We start from the raw sequence: 22,104 nt of genomic DNA, 5'->3' as shown, positions 1-22,104 counted from the left end.
TTATAAATGCCTGTGCTTAAAATAGGGCAGTCAATCCAAAAATAGCCTCTCATCTAATGGGTAATTTAATAGTAAAAACTTTTAAGGTAATTTAAACAAGCATAGAAGACAAAGGTCTTTGGGGACATTATTTTTTTCACTTCAACAGAAATTGACTTTGGGAGTGCTCCCCTATTTTCTTTTCTACAGTAGCTTAATTAATATGTAACTGGGAGCAATGCTTCTCAAATTTGTTTTGGTGGCCGAGGACCTGAAAGCCATTGTGCTTTCTCCCAAACTTTGAGCCCACGGAGAATGTCATCGATACTATTTAATTATACTATACAGGGCGCCTGGGTGGCTCAGTCGGTTAAGCGACTGCCTTCGGCTCAGGTCATGATCCTGGAGTCCCGGGATCGAGTCCCGCTTTGGGCTCCCTGCTCAGCGGGGAGTCTGCTTCTCCCTCTGCCCCTCCCCCCTCTCATGTGCTCTCTCTCATTCTCTCTCTCTGAAATAAATAAATAAAAATCTTAAAAAAAAAATTACACTATACAAACTAAGAATACCTTAAAAGAGAAAAAATAAGACCGCATTATATATCTGAAACATAAAACCACAACTACGAGCACATATAAACCATGAAAAAGGGGGCAGTTAAACAGATCACAATAGGCCATGCTGAGATTCTCAGAGAGCATTAATTTACAGCTTGAATATTCAAGGTCAGCAACCAAAAGTTAAAGAAAAATATATGAAACAAAAATGCTAAAATGTATTCAATACCACCCAATAACCATTATTTTATGTGATTCACTGCGATTCCATTTCAGGAGCAAGACACCGTCATCTAGCTGGCTGAGCAAAAGTATTCCAGAGCCTCTGTTTAAGAATCAGTTAACTCAGGGGCGCCTGGGTGGCTCAGATGGTTAAGCGTCTGCCTTCGGCTCAGGTCATGATCCCAGGGTCCTGGGACCGAGTCCCGCATTGGGCTCCCTGCTTAGCGGGAAGCCTGCTTCTCCCTCTGCTTCTCTCTCTCTGTCTCTCATGAATAAATAAATAAATAAATCTTTAAAAAAAAAAAAAAAAAGAATCAGTTAACTCAGAACTTTTAACTACGAGACTTCAAATTACTTACCTGTAGAAATTCTCTGACATTAGATCCCAGGACACGCAAGATTGTATCATAACCAGACTCTTGACAAAAGACAAAAAACATCTTCCCGAACATTTGGAGGATTTCCCCAGCATTGAGATCTATTTATAGGTTTGGGAGAACAACAACAATAAAACATATTACAGCTAGAATATTGTTAATGGGAAGAATGAAAATAGGTGCATAATTAAAAAATTAAAATATCCTCAATTTTTGCGCAGGTAGACATTGATCACAAGAAAAAATTCTGACCTGAACAATACAACGAAATCTGTGAAGACAAAATATTGACAGGTCAGCAGTGTAGATGTGTACCTACGTGCAAAACAGTTTCTCAGCTTTCACAACAAACTACTTTATTAATTTTGAACTTTTTTAAACCTATATTTAATGTATTAACTTAGTTTTTCTGAAAAACACAGAAAAAAAAACAAGAATGCACATGACAGTATGTTGGTGAAAAATGGCTTTCTTAATGTAAATATGCATATTTAATAAATTGGTTACATATAATATGTACCCCAATACCCTGCTTTTTTCTTAATGTTCAATTATTAATATTTCCTAAAATCTTTACATTTTTTTCTGTAATATCCATTTTAACTGCCATCTCATTAACTTAGGGACACAACAATTTATTTAACCAATCCACTCTTATCAAAAAGGTAGACTTTTCCAATTTTTGATAATACAAGTTATCCTGAAATGAAAATATACATAAATCTTAATGCAAATAGATCTAATAATTCCTTTAGGAAAAATTCCTAAAGGGTTTGTACATTTTTAAGAGACTTTGACTAATGATGCAAAAGTATTCTCTACAATGTTGTCTTAATTTACCATCAGATTAACAATGTGTGCGATTTCTTCTTTAACTCTACTTTTGACTACACTAGATGCTTAATTTTAAAAATTACCAAATCTATATGAATAAAATTTCATATTTGTTTCAGTTTTGATTACTAACGAGGCTGAATATTTTTATTATTAACAAATTACCATTCTTTCTTTGTAATTCTTGTATTCTGTAATAGGTATTTGCTCTTCTAGTTATCAGTGGCAAAGCTAAAAAGTTTCTTTCTATTCTACCCAAACTGTGGCCTAGTTGTAAATTAAGCACAAGAGAATAATTTTGAGAACAACTTTTTTTCCCCATGAAGCTGTTTTTGAACTTTGCCTACTTTGCATGAGCTTTCCCTGATGTAGACCTGTTTCTTGTTTCTTTTACCAATAGTTAATGGAACACGAGATTGCAAGAGAGGTTTGGGGACAATATTTTCTGCATACTACATTTTAGTAATTACTGTGTTGTTGACACCATAACTGAAGTTATTATTACATGAAGTCTCAATAACTTTTTTCCACCCCAACACATGGTTTTCTGTGAGGGCGTGCAGAGAGCTTCTCCACTCTCTAAAGAGCTTGTGAAGGAAAACTAGGACTCAGGAAAGCCTGAGCCTTCCCTCCACTGTTGTGCAGTGTACAACCTATGGAACTATACAATGGGATCTTGGTTCATGTATTCCTCTGGGCTTCTATGTATAACTTAGCCAAAGAAGGAAAGTCACATTCAACTTACTGAGGACTTTGCTTGCAGCAGCAACCAAATCATAAGTTTTAGAATCATCATATATTATTCTGACAAGAAATTGTCCTTCTTCATCTAACTGTGCCTCTTTTCTGGAAAACAAAAACAGACAGGAGGCAAATGCTGAAATAAAAAAATAGCTAGTATAGCTAAAACTATTGTATAAACGATGGTTTGACACCTGAAATGGGATGTTTTTGGCAAATTTGTTTAAATCAATGCCATTTGCCTAAAAGTCTAATGATTAAGAAGAAATTATTTCACATTCTCCTCCCCAAATCAACATGATATATTTAAGCATAATTTAGCAAGACTAATATTTACATAGTACTCTAATGCCCAATACAATGCCTGATATTAACTATAATCAAGAAATAACTTTTGGGGGCGCCTGGGTGGCTCAGTCGTTAAGCGTCTGAATTCAGCTCAGGTCATGATCCTAGAGTCCTGGGATCGAGTCCCACATCGGGGTCCCTGCTCCGTGGGCAGCCTGCTTCTCCCTCTCCCACTCCCCCTGCTTGTGTTCCTGCTCTCACTGTCTCTGTCAAAGAAATAAATAAAATATTAAAAAAAAAAGAAAGAAAGAAAGAACTTTTGGTTCAACAAATAGTCAGCAAATATCGGTTGAGTCCCTCGCTGTGCCAGGCATGGTTTCAGGCATTAGGTATCGAGCATTTAGCAAGATAAACAAAAATACCTGACCTCTTGCAACATATGCATTCTAGCAGGGGAGACAGACCAGGCATATAATAAGTAACATATAATGGTAAGTAGTTTGAAGAAAAATAATGACAGATAGTGGGGTAGGGAGCTTGAGTACAAAAGCCAAGAAGCTGAGATACTGGCAATTGAGTAGAGTCTGAAAGAAGCTCTGGGAGTGAGCCAGAGCAATGTGGGGAAGAGGGCTAGGCAGGAGCAGCCTGGGGCATTGGGGGGACCAGCAGAGGCCAGTGTGGCTGGAACAGGCATGGGGGCAGAGTAGCTGTAAGGGAATGGGTCAGAGTGGTAGCAAGGGGCCTGGGTGGACATTAGGATGACTATGGCATTTACTTGAAAGAGATGGATGGTTTTTGCCTTTGTGACCCAAGAGCGAGAGGAACAGACCTATGTTAAAGGAATCAATCCTGCTGTTGCACTGAGACTGGACCAAAAGGGTTTAGGAGAGAGCAAGGAGACCAGTGAGGAGGCTACTGCCAACACTCAAGCCAGAAAGGCTGGTAAGTTGATTCAGAGTGGAAGCAGTGCAAGGAGGGAGGAGTGGTCCAAACTGAATATATTATGAGGGCAGAGTCAACATGATTTGCTGGTGGATTGGATAGAGGATGTGAGAAGAGGACAGGACACACAGATGACACTGAGGTTTTGGCCTGAGCAGCTGGAAGGATATCATCACCAACGGCTGAGCTGGAAAAAGCTGTTGGAAGTGGACTGGAGCAGGGGTGCGTTAGATCAAGGGTTATGTTTTAGGGGCGCCTCGGGGACTCAGTTGGGTAAGCATCCAACTCTTGATTTCAGCTCAGGTGTTGATCTCAGAGTCGTGAGTTCAAGCCCCACCTTGGGCTCCAAGCCCAGCATGGAGTCTACTTTAAAAAAAAAAAAAAAAGAGTTATGTTTTAAACATATTAGGTTTGAGGTGCCAAGTAGATGGATAAAATCTCCTAACATATCCTTAGCTTATTAAATACAGTAGCTCAAAATATATACAGTATTCATGAAAGGAAATTATACTTACCATTTTTAATGGTTGTCATGATCATAGAAGTATTTTTATCTTGATAAGATTTGGATTATTTTTCTCAAACAAGTGTCCAAAGGAGAAATCTATTATTCAAAATATTGCCAGCTGTAGAAGAGAACTGACAAGTTTGCTGATATCTTTTCCAGCGTTAAAAATCACAAATAGGTGGAGCTTGGAAATCCATCTGACTCTCAATCCAATTCATCTAAATCCCTGTAGGCTGCCAGGAGAATGCAAGACAAACCAGCCACTATCATCAGGTGAACTTGCAACACAGTAGCTCGAATAGCTACTCATGAAATGCTGCCAAGGCAGGCCACAGTCCCTTCCTCTCTCTCCCCGGGCCAGAATACCAGCGTCTGCTCAAGGGAAGAACTCCAAATGGTGCCATGGATTAGGTCCAGGGGGCATGGAGATATTCTTTAAAAGTACCCTGTGTGCTTAAGGGTGTACCATTTATTTGCCTGCAGTTGTGCATAACATTGCATGTAAAAAAAAAAAAAAAAAAAGAACTTGATTTTGGTAGGCACAGAGATCTGAATTTCAGAGCCCAGAATTTACCAGCTGAATGAACTTGGACAACTCACACAAAGCACATGAACATTAAACCCCCACTTTTTAAAAACAAGAGCAGTACTATAACCCAGCTTCCACATTTTAAGAGATACAATGTGCAAAAATATGTTCTAAGCTGTTGAGGAGTGTATGTGTGTGTGTGTATTATTAATGGCCATAGTGCTTCCCAAGTCTACGTATTCAAAAAATTAAAGAGCTGTATATAAGAAGTGGAAGTCTTCCTTTTGCTGAACTTACATAGCTATTAAATGAAGGGAACACAGGGTGCCTGGGTGGCTCAGTTGGTTAAGCAACTGCCTTCGGCTCAGGTCATGACCCTGGAGTCCCAGGATCAAGTCCCGCATCAGGCTCCCCGCTCAGCGGGGAGTCTGCTTCTCCCTCTGACTCTCCCCCCTCTCATGTGCTCTCTCTCTCTCATTCTCTCTGTCTCAAATAAATAAATAAATAAATAATCTTAAAAAAATAAAATAAAATAAAATAAATGAAGGGAACACATGTTCCAAACCTCAAGTCTTTTTAATACCAAAGGTCAGTGAAATATCCCCAAATTATGAAGATGTAATGTACAAACACTGACTTATCTCTCGATAAATGCTATTATGTGTCTTATACATTCTAATTTCTAATTGTATAAAAATATAAAATATAGGCAGGGAAACCTTTTAAAGAATCCTCCCCTATCCCAATAACCACTGCTAACACTATATTTGAGTTGTTCATGCTTGAATATACTTGTATGGATGACACACACAATTATACTGCCTTAAAAATCTCCTTTTTTGACTTAGTATTTGATGGATATCTCTTCATTTCATTCAATACATTTCTATACTTTGCATAAAATTGCATTGTATAGACATATTGAAGTTTTAGTAGATACTGAGATTTCTTTTTTTGCAAGTATGAACAATGTTTTGATAAGTATCTTTGTACCTATTAACTGTATTTCTATGTAAAAACGGAATAAATTCCGGGCACCTGGGTGGCTCAGTTGGTTGGGCGACTGCCTTCGGCTCAGGTCATGATCCTGGAGTCCCAGGATTGAGCCCTGCATCGGGCTCCCTGCTCAGCGGGGAGTCTGCTTCTCCCTCTGACTCTCCCCCCTCTCATGTGCTCTCTCTCTCTCATTCTCTCTCTCAAATAAATAAATAAAATCTTAAAAAAAAAAAAATGGAATAAATTCCTAGAAATGGGATTGCTGAGTTGAAGGATATGGATAGCCTTATTTTTCTCACTTTGCCACTAACATTTTATTACAAAATAGCATTGGTCAACAGATTACAATTTTGAATGCCCTCTAATTTAGGGCATTCTAATAAAATATAGATACATTTTAATTAAATATATAATAAAGTATAAATTAATCTATGCTCTCACTGTGCCCTCTTTTCTCTCTTCCAACTGGGATAAATCAGATGACATAAATTTCTATAATAAATTCAGTTCCTCAGAAACACTCACCAACCCATAACAATAGTTAAATGAATGAGGTACAAACAGAATACTCAATCCCTCTGCATAAAATAGAAGAATGGCCATTTCCCTAGAAAACCCCTAACTATGAGTCTATGCATTCCTTCTTTCTTTTCTCTTGTTTTAATAAAATAAACTCCCTCATCTTTTAAGCTTTACTTCCTGAAACGATCAGCCCAATGTGCTCCCTGGAGGGAGTACATGGAAGGAAACAGTAGTATATGGAAGGAAATAATCATCTTCTTTGAAAAATGTCACACTAAATTCTAATGAATTATTTAAAATACTTAGGATTCCTTATTTACATTTATCTTAGAAATCTTTTGGAATTTTGAGTGGCTCTTTAATTACTCTCCCCCCACCTCACCCCAGAAAGGGGTATTTTGCCACAAATATTTGAGCACCTATTATGCCCCAGGCACTTTTCTAAGTACTTTTAATATATTAATGAAGGAAATAAAGATCCCTGCCCTCAAAGAACTTACATTTTTACTGGTAAAAACAATGAGCAATAACTATATACTCAAATTTTATAACCTATCTTGAGGTGATGAATGTTACAAAACAAAGTAGATGAGGATAAAGGGATGAAAGTAGGGATGTAGGAAGAAAGGGAAGGATACAGTATTAAAATAATGATTAGGGGCGCCTGGGTGGCTCAGATGGTTGAGCGTCTGCCTTCGGCTCAGGTCATGATCCCGGGGTCCTGGGATCGAGTCCCGCTTCGGGCTCCCTGCTCCTTGGGAGCCTGCTTCTCCCTCTGCTTCTTTCTCTCTCTCTGTCTCTCATGAATAAATAAATAAACTCTTTAAAAAAATAAATAAAATAAAATAAAATAAAATAAAATAAAATAAAATAAAATAATGATTATGAGAGGCTTCCTTGGAGAAGTTAATTTCCCAGCAAGATTTTAGGTGGTAAAATTGATCTCTATGACCTAATCTTTCTGGACCCATTTTCCTTTCTTCTGTAAATCATTCTTCATCTTTTTCCCTCTTCAGGGGAAAGGAAAATTTACAGTGCAAAAGGAGTAGTATGCAAAAGAATTAACTTCAGGCAATAAGATCAAAGAAGCTACTAGAAATACCTTCTCAATGTGTCTTAATTCTCAATACTACTTTTCTTCTAACTTCTGGACAAATTTGTATTTGTTCAGACTTTATGCTGTCAAATGATTTAGCCTCCAGAGGGTGCAGAGATGATAATAACCATCTCTCAGATACATCTTGAAGATATATCTGCCACTATTTTGGGGGAGAAGCTTCAGTGGGCCTCCTTCTGACATTACACTCTTCCTTTGCTCCTCTTGGAGATGTTTTTTTCCCTCGCTACTTAAAACCACAGAGGATAACCAGCAAAGAAAAGCTGGGAAGTAAGCTAATACTCAGATTACATAAACAATTTCTATAATTCAGGTAATATTAGCTCACCTCATAATTCTCCATAAGTTTCTTTTTTCTTAAAAGCAAAAGTAAGGGATGCTTCAAATATATAGATACAACGTTTCTAACAATATTTAAGGTTTATTTTCTTGACAGAATTTCTTTTGTGCTTAAATTATCCAAATTCAGCCAAGTACACTAACCCAATTTTCTAGATTCACTCACCTTTCAGAATATATTTTCTGAGCATTAACTTTGTTTAAATTGTAGTATAGACAAAGCAAGGATGTAATTCCCTGTTATTTAAATTATATTTAGTTTACATGTGAAAAAACCAGAGGTTGATCTGCGAAACAATTTTAAATTTTCTCAAAAATGAAAGATTTTGGACATACTTTTTTTCCCAATAACTCTCACAACAATGTTGTGATGAGTATCTTTGTAGCTATTAACTGTATTTCTATGTAAGTGGAATGACAGCAAATATCATATGAACCCAGAAGTAAACTGGATTAAAATATATTCAATAGTGTTCATTTATGAAATGCAACCGATAGAACTATTATCATCATATATCCGAGTTTGTGTTATTATATCCTGCTGCTTCCTATTATTTTAAATATCTCTTGGATAACCCCAAAGAATACAGTCTTCCCCCTCTTTCCAAATATCGCTTGTAGTAGTTTGTGTTATCTTTACCTATATACTCAATAACTGTATTTGGGCTAAGCATTACATTTTTCTACTTGGTGCATTATTCAATAAAAGAAGTCAGCATACGGTAAGACATATTAAGAGATTTATTTTTAAAGTGGCTTAAATGAGGTTGGATGAAGTGGGGGAAAAAAGGCCCTTTCTTTGGTTAACAAGTAAACCTAAACAGAGAGAAACTCATCTGGTTTCATCTGTACCATAAGTCAGAGTGTTTTCTCACGCAGCATGCAAAAGAAGCAGCTAAGCTACTTCCACAGGAGGCTGCACTAAGCTTGGGCAGGTTCACCTCTCAGTGGTTCTGTTTCTTCATCTGTAAAATAGAGGAACAGCAGTGCTTACCTGGAGTCCTGTTGGATGGCAGAATTAGTCTACATAACAGATTGAGAATAGTGTCTCCCATTTAATGCCCAATACACCCAACCAGCAATATTTTAGTTGTTGAAGAAGAGGAAGGAGGAGGAAGACAAACTGGTAAGTGGAGAGGAGAAGGAAAGAAATGACAATCAAATATTGGGAATTTGTATTCAGCATCAAAAATGTCAAACTAAAGGTGCACTTAATTTGTTGATTTGATGGTAAGTTCTCTTAATTCAAATAGCCAAGAACAAATAAGTCCTGTCTCCCCTAAGGACTTTAAAAATAAAAGACCAAGCTCTCACCTAGAGATGGAATAAGAAATCATCATGTTCCATATATTTGTAGCCACAGCAAGTGTTTAAAAATTAAGTAGGCGCACATGAACAATTTTCCTAGTAGTCATTTCCCTCCTTTTAGTGATGGCTATTTGTTGGAATATAAATTGATCATTTATTTACACTAATTACCTTCCCCAAAAGAGTAGTAGGTATTTTTACTGTGGTGTTCTGTGGTTTTGGCTTTTGCCTTTTGCTTTTCTAATCATTGGTGCCTAACCCAAGTGCTGGAACATGAGCTCAATAAATGTATGAATCTTTTAAAAGAAGTGAATGTATTAACTAAACCCATTTCCCTCAAATGTTTCTAAATGCCTATTAAAAATCAAGCAATCAAACATTACTGGCAAAACTGAGCAGTTTGTTTTCAAGCTACCATTTAATTTTTAAAGACTAGGTACACAATTTGTCATAAATATCCAGGCAGCATTTCTCATAACTCCATACTTAAGGAGTTAATCCTTAACTGTGAAATGTGAATGTACAAAAAACTGAATTCATATTCTGACACTGAATTCCTGCTGTTATACACTTTTCAGATAAGTTTAGTGTACTAGAAGGACCTGACTTTTAAGTAAAGAGGTTTCTCATAGAGGTAAGAAAGCAGGTGTTCTGTGATGTAGACCCTGAATACAGGCATCTTAAAAATAAAGTCTCAAAATAGGGTCTGACCTCAGAAGGAAAAGGTGAGCACACATCAAACAATCAACCTGACCAGTTATCTTTGAAAACCATTATCACAGAACATGTTTAATTAAAAAACAGAATGTAGATGTCATCTTGACAATAGCCCCAAGATGGTCTATTTTAGTGCACAGTAAGGACATCATAAATGCTGAGTTGTGTCCAACCAGTACTAAAATTGAAATCCCCCACTTGCAAAACACAGATTACTCTATATAATATCTAAAAAGTTAAAAATTCACATTGTTTTTCTTCTGAGTGGTTGTGAAGTATTAATGATCTCTCAATTTTCAGTAGTGGATTCACACTAGGTCTGAATCTGCAAAGGAGAAACTCTGGATTAAGGCAGCTGCCGAGGGGAGAAGGGGAGAGATGGGTCCTTTAAATGCAACGATGGCTTCCTGCTTGGAGTCTCTTTCAGTTAATAAACGTCCCTCCTTAAGGCAATGTGTTCACTCATCCAAGTACTATAAACAGTAACAGTAAATGCTGTCAAGAGTGACACATATTGAGGCAAAGTGACATCACTCTTGATATATAATTGCATTTTCTTTCTTTGTACAGGTTGCCACAGAGTCTCATTAGTAACTGCCCGAATTCTGAAGGCACATCTATAAACATCTCATATGAGGCATTTTCAGTAGCTTCATCAGACAAATGAATTCACTTAGGTCTTTGTGTGTGCACTTCATCATGAACTCACCTTGTGACCTGCTGAGTCACAAATCTTCTAAAAATAAATGAGTTGCTCAAAATTTCTGAGGCTCTGGTTTTCTTTAATAAATGTGCTAGTTGGTGAATAAAACCACCTCTAAAAATGTCATAGCCAAAATCACCTGTATAAGTGCTTGAAAAGCCCAGGAAAACAAAAACAAAAATGAGTAGTACTAATACACATGCATATTGCCCAGGCCCATGCTAAACTGGCTGCCTTTGGAAAGAAGGTTCTTCTCTTTGCGGGAAAGCACATAATATAATCATTGCAAGCCTACCTCTGTTCAAATCCTTGCTGTGATGATTAACAGCTGAGTGATTTGACACAGGGCTTTAAAGTCTTGAAGGCTCAGTTCCCTTACTTACAAAACAAGGACAATGAACAACTCTATTTTCTCTGGTGGTTGTGAGGATTAGGTGAGACAATGAGTATAAAGCACTTTTCAATAGTGGGGACTGGGACTGAGGAAGCTTATGGTAGGTGTGCAGTATATATGAGCTGTTACGTTCAAAACTCAATGACATGATGAGCATTCTCGTCTGGGTTTTACATTTAATTTCAGTATTACAAACATTTATCTACAGATTATAACACTGACTTTAAACAGCACTCTATCTACCCAGCTTTTAGACACTTGCTAAAGGATTCAATCCTGTCCTGAATCCAATCCAGTAGCTGGTTTTTGGTATATGAAATTAGTAATTCAACAGTAGTGTTTTCAATCTTCTATTATATACATACACAGAGGGAGATGACACAAAAGAACTCTGACTCTTCCAAAAGGAGCTGCTATAATATACTACTCTATCTTCTGCCTTTGCTGATATTAAAAAAAAAAAAAAAGTCCATTTCAACAGAGTTTATATTGTGTTAAATAGTGGTTATAAATGTCATCAATCTGACATACTAAATCCTGGTTATAGAAAAAAAATCTGTGAATGTGTATGTGTTCTACTCCCTAGAAATTAAAAATGTGAAGGATTATATATATAATATATTATATATATAATAACACACCACACATATACACACACACAACACATACACACATACACACATACACATGGGGGAAAGAGAGAGAGAGAAGATAAAGACCACAATATACCAGGCTCTTTCTTAGATAACTGCTACAAAGCTTAGAATCTACCGAGACAAAACAAATATTAATCAATAACAGAAATACATAATTATAAACCCTGGTATGTACCATAAAGAAAAATCACAGTTTCGGAGGTGAGCGAAGTCTTCCTTTAAGAAGTCACATTTGTTTTGCCATCTCAGAGCTGAAACACATTCCCATTTCTGGGTAGGGGATGGGGAGAGTGAAGAGGAGAATCTGCTAAGCACAGGTGTTATCCAGACACATAATATGACCTCACTGATAGGAGGAATTCTTAATCTCAGGAAACAAACTGAGGGTTGCTGGAGTGGTGGGGGATGGGAGGGATGGGGTGGCTGGGTGGTGGACATTGGGGAGGGTGATACACATTTTCCCCCAATGGGATAGCTTATCCAAACTGATAAGCTATGGTGAGCACTGTGAATTGTGTAAAACTGTTGAATCACAGACCTGTATCTCTGAAACAAATAATACATTATATGTTTAAAAAAGAAGAAGAAGAAGATAGCAGGAAGGGAAAAATGAAGGGGGGAAAATCGGAGGGGGAGACGAACCATGAGAGACTATGGGCTCTGAGAAACAAACTGAGGGCTCTAGAGGGGAGGGGGGTGGGGGATGGGTTAGCCTGGTGATGGGTATTAAAGGGCACGTTCTGCATGGAGCACTGGGTGTTATGCACAAACAATGAATCATGGAACACTACATCAAAAACTAATGATGTAATGCATGGTGATTAACATAACATAATAATAATAAAAAAAATTCAAAGTCTTCAGGAACTGAAAACTGGCCCATGAGGTTGGAGTGCTGAGAGAAAGCAGGGTATGTGGACTGAAAGGTCCCCATGTTTGAGTGATATGAAAATTGATCACAAAGAATTTCAATAAAACAAAAATTTAATATTTCTTGATTCGACAATGAATGGTAAGTAGATCAGAATATGCAATGGATCCAAAACCACAGTAACAAAGAGGTACAAAAACTACTTCAGAATATTTGCCTTTTACCTGGAATAGGGACTTCTTTAACCTCAATATTTTTCGACAGAAAAAAGGTGCTCCGTCTTACTAGGCACAAAAACACCATTTTCCCACTGTTTCCTGTTTAATGAACAATGAAGCAAAGAAGCAGATGGAAAAGCTGCAAGTACTCATGTCTTCTGAGTTGTCACCCTCTGAACTGGGCCAGTTATACAGATTTCTTAAAGCGTGTTTTCCTGTTAATGTCTACACACTATCGACTCATAACTATCGCCTTCCAACACACTGAAGAGAAACATGTGCTCAAGTCCCTTTTCCTGCAGAGAGGCAAGAGTCGAAAGGACATTGTTCCTTGTAAACAGTAGCAATGTCTAGTTAACATCGGCCACAGCTATGTCTGGATAGGTCAAAAGGGAGAATACAGATTTTCTAATTTTTCCTCTGGCTCTGATGTTAATGAACAAAGCTCCTTCTCTGAAATACCTAATTAAATATGTTTCTATGATTTTTTGTTCAATTCTCAAAAATTGCAGAAAATATTTGCAAGTATTTCAAGTAAAACAAAGACTTAGCTTGATTTCAGGGGGATACTTCAAATCATCAAAGAAATACCCTGAGATCAGGCTATGACCTGGCCTATCACTTACACATCATGCTGCTCACCAGACATGGTCCAGGTTCCGGGAGAGTCTTAGGTGAAGAGCTCACTGGCAGATATGTGGAGGGATTTACACACGGACATCTTTCTCCTAGTAAGAATAACTTCAAATGCTAGTGACCTTATCAACCAACAGACTGTGCCTACCTCCATCTTTCAGGCTAACTAGCAGGTCTTCCTACAGGAAAAGGTCTCGATCCTAACAATTATCTAATTTACCTATTTTTATCTGTATATTATTTTTTTATTTGGACCGAGGAAGTTTCTGGGTGTGACAATATGGTTTCATTTTTTTTTTAAGATTTTATTTATTTATTTGAGAGAGAGAGCATGAGAGGGGTGAGGGTCAGAGGGAGAAGCAGACTCCCCGCCGAGCAGGGAGCCCGATGCGGGACTCGATCCCAGGACCCAGGGGATCATGACCTGAGCCGAAGGCAGTCGCTTAACCAACTGAGCCACCCAGGCACCCAATATGGTTTCATTTTTATATGTATATTACATTAGCTCCTATTTCTATCTTAAAAGAAGCGTTTCTATCATCTGGCACCAGAAGAGCAGGGTTGGAGTCCCGACCTTTTAGCTTCCTGTATATAATCCCCTAGGACAGTCCCTTAACCTCTTGGAAGCTCAAGTTTATCACTAAAAATAAACAAACAACAAACAATGTTGCACTCACTTATCTGTGGAATCTACAAAGGACAAACTCAGAGAAACGAGTAAAGTGGCGGTTACCAAGGGGTGGAGGTGGGGGAAATGGGGAGCTGTTGTGCAAAGGGTAAAACTGCCAGTTGTAAGATTAACAAGCTGATTATAACTAATAACATTGTATCATATACTTGAATGTTACTAAGAGAGTAGAGCTTAAATGTTCTTACCACAAAAAAGAAATGATAACTGTGTAATAGAAGTGGTAACTAATACTATGGTGGCAATCATTTCACACGTGGCAATCATTTCACACTTCATAAATGTATCTAATCAACACATCGTACGCCTTAAACTTCCACAATGTTATGTGTCAATTATATCTCAATAAAGCAGGGAAAAAAATGAGCTGGAAAAGTCTTTCCAATTTCAAATGGGTACTGTTGCACTCAACTGAAATTGCATGGAGGAAAGGACTGGAAATTTTAAACAGTTTTTAAAATATAGAGTACCAGTGATATATAAAAACCTACTTGAACAAGGGTACAGAAAGGTATAGAAATTTAATTGTATGGCCTCATGAATATGAAAATCTGATTAAAATATGACAAAACATAGGGGCACTGGGTGGCTCAGTGGTTTAAGTATCTGCCTTCAGCTCAGGTCATGATCCCAGAGTTCTGGGATCAAGCCCCATCAGGCTCCTTGCTCAGCGGGGAGCCTGCTTCTCCCTCTCCCTCTGCCTGCTGCTCCCCCTGCTTGTGCTCTCTCTCATTCTCTCTCTCTCTATCACATAAATAAATACAATCTTAAAAAAATAAAATATGGCAAAACATAGTGCCTTATTTTGCTTGTTTTAATTTTTTTTTTTTGATAAAATGTATATGAGGAGCAAATGCTACATTTTCAAACAATAAATAAGGATTGGGGAGGGAGGATGAGAAAAATGTAAGATTGATTCCAAAGTGGAAGCAGCATCATGAAAGTAACAATCCTCCCACAATCTGCAGAATGGAGAGGGAGGGTGGGACAAGTCAGACACAGAGAACCCAGTCACAGTGCTGTTAAGAGAAGGACAAAGGAAAGTGTTAGGAGCCAGAATGAAAGAAGAGGAGAGTCTCAGGGGCACTTCAAATTCAAAGAACTGGTATCAGTTGCACAGAATGGACAAAAGAGAAAAACAAGTGAAAATGACAAGGAAGTTACTACTTATCCTAGAGTGATGAGGGAACATTTAGTTTATGTAGACCTCAATGAGCTACTGTTGCTTAAAGGAGAACTTGTTATCTTTCAGGTGAGCTGGGAAGAGAAAAGTTGAAAAATTTTGGTTCTGGATGAAATTAATAATAGTTACCATTTATTAAATAGTTCCTTTTCAAAAACTGTGCTAAGCACTTTCGGATATTTTTCAACATGTTACAACAACTCTATACAATAGGTATTATGTTCTCCTTACTCCGAAAGGCTTAGAAAACTTAGGCAACTTGGGAAAATCACATAACTAGCTTATAGCAAAGCACGTGCCTATATGAACCATAATGATTAATTTGTGATTAGCAAATTCAACTAGATACATTAATTTCAAAACTGGAAGATAAGCATGTTTCTATGCTTGAGTTACAGGCAGAAATCCTTCCATGTCTGTGTTATAGGCAGAAAATTCAAGAAAAAATAAGACAAAAATATCCTGATAACTCTGAAAAGAGTTAGTAGCATGATAAGATTTTATTTAGAGGCAAGGAGTATATCTTACTTTTCTACCCTCAGTGCCTAAAACACTACACTATGCTCATTAAGACTAAGCTTAACTAGAAAATGAAAAAAAGGAATAAATCAATGAATGAAAAAGTATGCTGCCCTGCTGTGGGTAAATCAGTTAAAACCATACTAAACATATATGAATTCTTTATTCAAGGAAGATGACTGACAGCCTTCTAGAGGAATTGCTCCAACATGTACCAACTAATGGTGTGATTACATCTTTTCAAATCTCATACTAAAATTTCGATCCAAATATTTATCTCATACCTTTTAGTAAGACAGAGAAGGGCTAAGCCATGTACTGTATAGCACTATGGAGTTTCATATCTATTTTTAATTTGTTCCTTGGCCTGCTCAACTCGAGGCAAAATAGTTTTTAGGAAGTCATTTTGTTTGCTTGTTTTCGATAAACTTTTAATCATCTTAGATTTTTTTCAGTTTTTTGAATCCATCTTTATGTTTCAGTGAAGTTAAACCAATCTAAAATTGAACCCATTAATTTGATGCAATGATTAGTTTTGCCAGGGATGATGGAAGAATAACAGAAATGATTAAATCAAGTAGTTAGGTGCTTTTCTAATAGCTATATCCTGACTTCATGTTTTCTCTGAAATGATGATTGATTTTCTTCATCACCTTGGGACCACGGCTTCTAGAAAGGACCATGTGAAAATTGAAAAGAAACCAACAAAACAAGATTTAAAATAGATTCAGAGGTCTCTTTTTCTTTTCATATGTATATTTGGTCTAGATCAGAGGTTAGCAAACTACAACCCATGGATTAAATCCAGGCCACTGCCCCAACTGTCTGGTCTGAGAGCAAAGAATCATTTTTATATTTTAGATAGTCACATTTTAACAGTTATGTCCATACCTACATAATAACCTCAATATTGACTTTTGGCCTGCAGCGCCTGGATTATTTACTATCTGGCCCTTTAAGAGAATGTTTGCTGACCCTTAGTCTAGATTTTTTTTTTTTTCTTAAAAGGAAGAATTTAAAGCCTCTGTGAAATGGTTATATGATTGGTAAGAGTGTAAGTGGATACAGAGTTTACAATGAAGCATTTTTGGCTCCTACCACTTAGAATTTGCTGTCTGGAATCTGTTACTTAGGGTTTTATTTGTCATTAAATGTTTGGCATCCTTTCTCATGAAGAATGTATAGCTATTTCCTACTAAACCAAAAAAAAATGTTATATAAAGTTTTATAAATATTGATTTGTATAGTTTCTCACAAACCAAAAAGGAAGATGGAGACGTTTGGTACTTACGGAGACCAAAAAAAAAAAAAAAGTCACACATTTAGTTTTTCATAAAAAGTTAAAACAGAAAGTGTATTGTATATTTTGCATATTGAACCATTGGTTACAGTGATCCTTCCCTCCTGGAGTAGAAGATGAAATTGAGAGGAGGCATCAGAATCTTCCAAGGAGCATTTTCAAATTAAGCTCCTCCAAATTCTCCTCTCCTGCCCCTAGGCAGTGAGAATCTCTTTGCTCTGCTAAGCAAATGCTCTTCCAGGGAGTACAAAGTCACCCCTCAGGGGTACTGACTGGGTTGGAAACCAATGAGCTGCTTTAATCCCTCTCAACACAGAAAACTGAACAATGTTCTCTATTCCAGATCCTAAATGCTACCCAAGACAATAAGGGCTCCAACAAAAGGGATGCTCAGACAAAAATGATTAAAGTTAATACCTGCATTACAACACTAGTTTAACTAACAGTATTCCCCTTGCTGGGGTACATAATTGTTGCAGGGGTACATATAAAAAGACACATATGATTTGTTTCATTTTACCAGAAAAAAAGATTTTGAATGATTTAAATTATCAACACTTGAACAGATTAAGAATACTGTCCAGAAATACTTAGAGATAAATTAGTGAGTTAAAAGATATTGATGTTTAATTAAAAATCAATATGCTGTTTTTTAAAGTAGAATGTAACAAAGTTCTTAGCCTACTTTGAGAGAGTTAAGTTCTCACACCAGTGGAATTTGAATATTTTTCGATATTTTGACCTTCTCTGGGGAAAATGTGGCCAATACAAACAAATCAGTGATAATTTAATTTTTGAAAATTTCTGATACATTTCTCTATAAAGCATATTTTTCATCTTTGTATTTAACAGTGATTTAAGTTGATAGTGGGTAGGACATACTCTCTAAATCTGGTTAAAACACATAATAGCTATTTAGCCATAATAGCTATCTTTTATTGTGCCCTCAAAATTTCAAATATATTGTCATAGCATATTCTCTCAGAAATTTGGAGATTTCTATATTATGGATGAGAAAACATGTGGGTGATATGCATGATGCTTTCATAAATTCACAAAGTGGCTTAAAGATAATCCTATACTTAAATTACAGTCTAAAATCTTGCTTTTGACGTCTGCCTTCTCTATAACTCTAACAAGCATAATAAAAATTATGAAGGCATTAATAAAGTAGATCCAAATCTACTTTATTCAAATCCCTAAGTAAGCTTTAGTACCTAAATACTCATTTGATTCAATCCATAATTTCCAAATCTCCACTTCTCTTTATAATATGTGGATATGCCCTGTGGGTAACATAATTGGCTCATGGAACATGAAACCAGGCTCAACGGTACAGACCCAGGGAAGAGAAAAGTCGCATTCTAGAGCTTAATATTTAACCCTGGCCGTTTCCATGGAAACGGATATTTAAAAGAAATCATTATCATGTAACTGCATAATAAGACTTGTTAGAATTGACTGCCAACAGTTGCAATGTATTTAGAAAAAAATAGCATGAAAACACCACCTACTTGATATAACAAAATGAAATCAGTGAGGTCAGGAAATGAAAGTAAAGAATAACAATGTGTTCTCCTCCGCCCACCCAGGTAATCACTTCCTCTACTTCCATTTCAATGTGACCTATTGTCGCTCCATCGCTCCAGGATGAAAACCCTTATACATGGTTTTGGTATAGCTAGTTGGTTGTGCTCCTCTATACAAGTCAAACGCAAATTTCACCAGAGTAAGAGAAGAAAGAATTTGTGAGATCGAAATGTTCAACATGCCCGCGGAAATGATCCATCATTCCAACAGGCTTAAAGTCTCAGGTGGCTGTGGTATTTCCGTCCGCATCCAAAGTACCGTCAGCGCTAGACTGAAACTAGGATGCGCTCCTACATGGCAGCCTTCACCATAGCAGAAGCCAAAAAGAAGGGGGAGGGGTAGATTTTGAGAAAATGAAAGAAAAAAATCCAATTTTACTTTATTTCAAATGAATAAATGCACTTGATTCAGTTGCTCAAGAAATCATCCCAAGAGAAGTGAGTTTTGGCACACTAGAAAGGCTTAACTATTTTATGTGTCTTCGAGGTGTGTAAATTCTAAACGAGCCAAGGTTTCCTGTTTGTTTCTAAGGCCTCAGGCTCTTTGAACGTCGCGGAGGCCTTAGTGGTCCCCGGGGCCCCTCTCCGCGTGGGAGTCGCCCGGCTTGCAGAGGCTCGGAGCCGCCCGGGCGCTGGCAGAGCGTTCCCACGCTCAGGCCGGGTCGGGAGGCCGCGGTGACCCCGGGGGCTCCTTCCCCTGGCTTTCGCCCTCGCAGCCCCGCCCCGGCCGCCCCTCCTCTCCGGGTCCCCGCTCCGGAGCGTGGGAGCGCAGCTGCAGCCGGGAGCGGCGGGCGGAGGCATCTCCGAGGATGAGCGCCCGCGCCCCAGGCAGGAAGCGGAGAATGCACTGAGGCGCGGGGGACAGCGCCGGGGCCGCCCCGGGACGCCCCCCACCCCCACCCACCTCGCGCGCGCACACGCACACACACACACACACACACACACGGACGCACGTACACGCAGCGCGCGTCGCCAGAGCGGGGCCCAAGCTAGAGGGGCCAGTCACTTACTTGATGTCTTCCCACACCTCCGGCCCGTAATTGCGGATCACCAGCAGCTCCAGCGCGTGATTCACAAATCCGTACTGCAGGGACAGGGGACACCTGAGCGCCAGGGACCAGCGGTGGGTGGGAGGGGGCTCGAGGGTGGGCTGCAGCATCAGCTGTCACAGCTCTGGTTTAACCTTGTCCCCCGCCCTCTGGCTCCGCTCGGTTCGGGGTACTGGTGCTAAAGAGAGGCATCAGACGCGCGCCACCTCCACCCCAATCAAAGGCCGATCTTTCCGCCACCGTCCGCCCCGTCGCCATGCCACCTTCTTATCTCTCCGCTCACCTGTCACCGCTCCGAAGCAGGCTGGGCATCCGGGAGAGTGTGGCAAAGGGGACGCGAACCCGGCACATCCCCCGCCACTGGCCCTCAGCCACCCACGCCGGTGGGGTCCGCCTGAGACGAAAAGCCCCCGCGCCTCAGCCGCAAGTCCCCTTCCCGAGCCCGGGAAGTGGCGGCGCGATGCCGAGTGGCGACCCTCCCCTCAGGAGCGAAGGCACTGACCGCCCCCGTCGCGATCCCCAGCGTTCCCACTACCCCTGCCCAGGACACAGGCAAAACAGAGAGACTGCTCCCGCGACCTGCGGTGCGCTCCCCCGGCCCCCGCGCCAAGCTCGGGTGGCGCGGCCGGTTCCCTTGGGCAGCCAGGCCCGCGAGGCACGGCGTGAGGTTCCTAGCCTGCCCCGGCTGGAGGCACTCACCATGGTGTCTGCGACCCGAGCCGAGGAGGCAGCCCCCACGCAGAGGCACGGCCGAAGGGACCCGGGTGGCGGCTGCAGCAGCGACCGCGCAACAGGACCGCGGCGGCAGCATAGAGCTGGAAGCCGCGCAGAGCCTCGGCCCGCCCTGATTGCCACCTCTCCGCAGCCAATCGAGAGTCGAGCCGCTGGAGGCTGGTCGTTGCCTCCCAGTTTTCAACCAGTCAGCGACAGAGGAGGGAATTCGGATGCTCTCTGCGCTCGGGCGCTCCAGTGCCTTCCAGTCCCCGCCCCGGTGACAAGGCTTTCATTTGAGGCCATTACATGACGACGGAGAAGCCCCAGTTTTGCTTCTTGCATGAATTCCGGGGGAGGAAGAATACAGCTGTTGCGGTCCCACCAAATGTATTCTTACCCAAAGGTCTGCCTTCAAGGGTAGCAAAAACTAAGGAGAGAGAGAAAGAGAGAGAGTGTGTGGTGTGTATTGCAACAGACAAGCCCTAAAAAGGAATACACCCTCATGGTCAGCATCCTCATGTTCATCGTCCTCTTGCAGATAAACATTTCCTTTGTGGCTTGATTCCTCAACAGCTTTTGGCAAACTGAAAGCTAATAATACTGAGCTTAACACATACTACTTGTAGTTAATGAGACTAGTTGAGTGAGCCAGCTAAAGTATTCATTCAATTTGATGAGCATGATAATACAGTTTGGTGAGCATCCTGTCAAACCCAACTTTGCCCATTATTAAACTGCCCTACAAGATCCTGTATTCTGCGCTTGATCCTGGTGGGACACCTGACCCTATATCATAGACAAGAGCTATGACTCCAGGGAATTTTTAACTGTCCAGAATTGACTTCTGTTCCTCTTTCTCAGAGGTAACAGATAAACTGGGGGGGGGGGGGGGGGGAGGACAGTACAAAATAAGCAACCTTTTAAGTAATCTATCTCCCAGTCAACATTCTACCAGACACTTAGGTTCCTTAGTGCTCTGAGGCCCACCGCAGGGAAAAGATGAGAGGAACAGGAACTTTCTGTTGATTAAAACTGCCCGAGGCGCATGGATATGGTTAACTAGTGTTAGGGAAAGGGAAAGCAAGCACTGCTTCTAGGTCACCAGTCTCAAGTGGACCTGAGAAGCCAGGATACCATTCTGTAATGTGAATAGTTTACTGTGAGAACAATTTCAGTATGGTAGAGAAAATGTCAAAGCAAGAAAACTATACTGGCACTGGTACCCAGAGATCTATATTGAGGTGTAATTGATAAAGAAATAATTATATAGAGGGGCACCTGGGTGGCTCAGTCGTTAAGCATCTGCCTTCGGCTCAGGTCATGATCCCCTGGGTCCTGGGATCGAGTTCCGCATTGGGCTCTCTGCTTAGCGGGGAGCCTGCTTCTCCCTCTCCCTCTGCCTCCCTCACTGCTTGTGCTCTCTCTCTCTCTGTCAAATAAATTTTAAAAATCTTAAGAAATAAATATGTAGAAAATAAACAAAACAACAAATAACTTATAAAAACACTAATTTTATCAATGATGAAATGATCAATTAGATTCATACAATGGAACACTACACAAAAATTAAATACTAAACTATTATTTATTATTAACTATTACTCTTTAACC

At 39.5% G+C, this 22,104-nt stretch overlaps 1 protein-coding gene across 1 annotated transcript in view; it reads right to left on the bottom strand.

Annotated features, from left to right (window-relative positions):
- Nucleotides 1-20,635, bottom strand: part of GUCY1B1 (guanylate cyclase 1 soluble subunit beta 1) — a 53,109-nt gene extending 32,474 nt beyond the window's left edge. Inside the window, exons 1-4 of the mRNA XM_064585200.1 lie at nt 20,479-20,635; nt 19,741-19,814; nt 2,712-2,812; nt 1,115-1,233 (exon numbers count right to left, since the gene is read on the bottom strand). Of these exons, the coding sequence (XP_064441270.1) occupies nt 1,115-1,233; nt 2,712-2,812; nt 19,741-19,814; nt 20,479-20,481 (297 nt within the window). The 5' untranslated portion in view covers nt 20,482-20,635. The remainder of the gene's footprint in view (nt 1-1,114; nt 1,234-2,711; nt 2,813-19,740; nt 19,815-20,478) is intronic.
- Between the last annotated feature and the right edge of the window lie 1,469 nt (nt 20,636-22,104).

Source organism: Mirounga angustirostris, unplaced genomic scaffold (genome assembly GCF_029215605.1).
Source record: "Mirounga angustirostris isolate CCGP_5_RB_7025 unplaced genomic scaffold, mMirAng1.0.hap1 SCAF_2, whole genome shotgun sequence".
In the NCBI taxonomy this organism is placed as follows: Eukaryota; Metazoa; Chordata; class Mammalia; order Carnivora; family Phocidae; genus Mirounga; species Mirounga angustirostris.
This window is presented reverse-complemented; position numbering and strand designations above follow the sequence as displayed.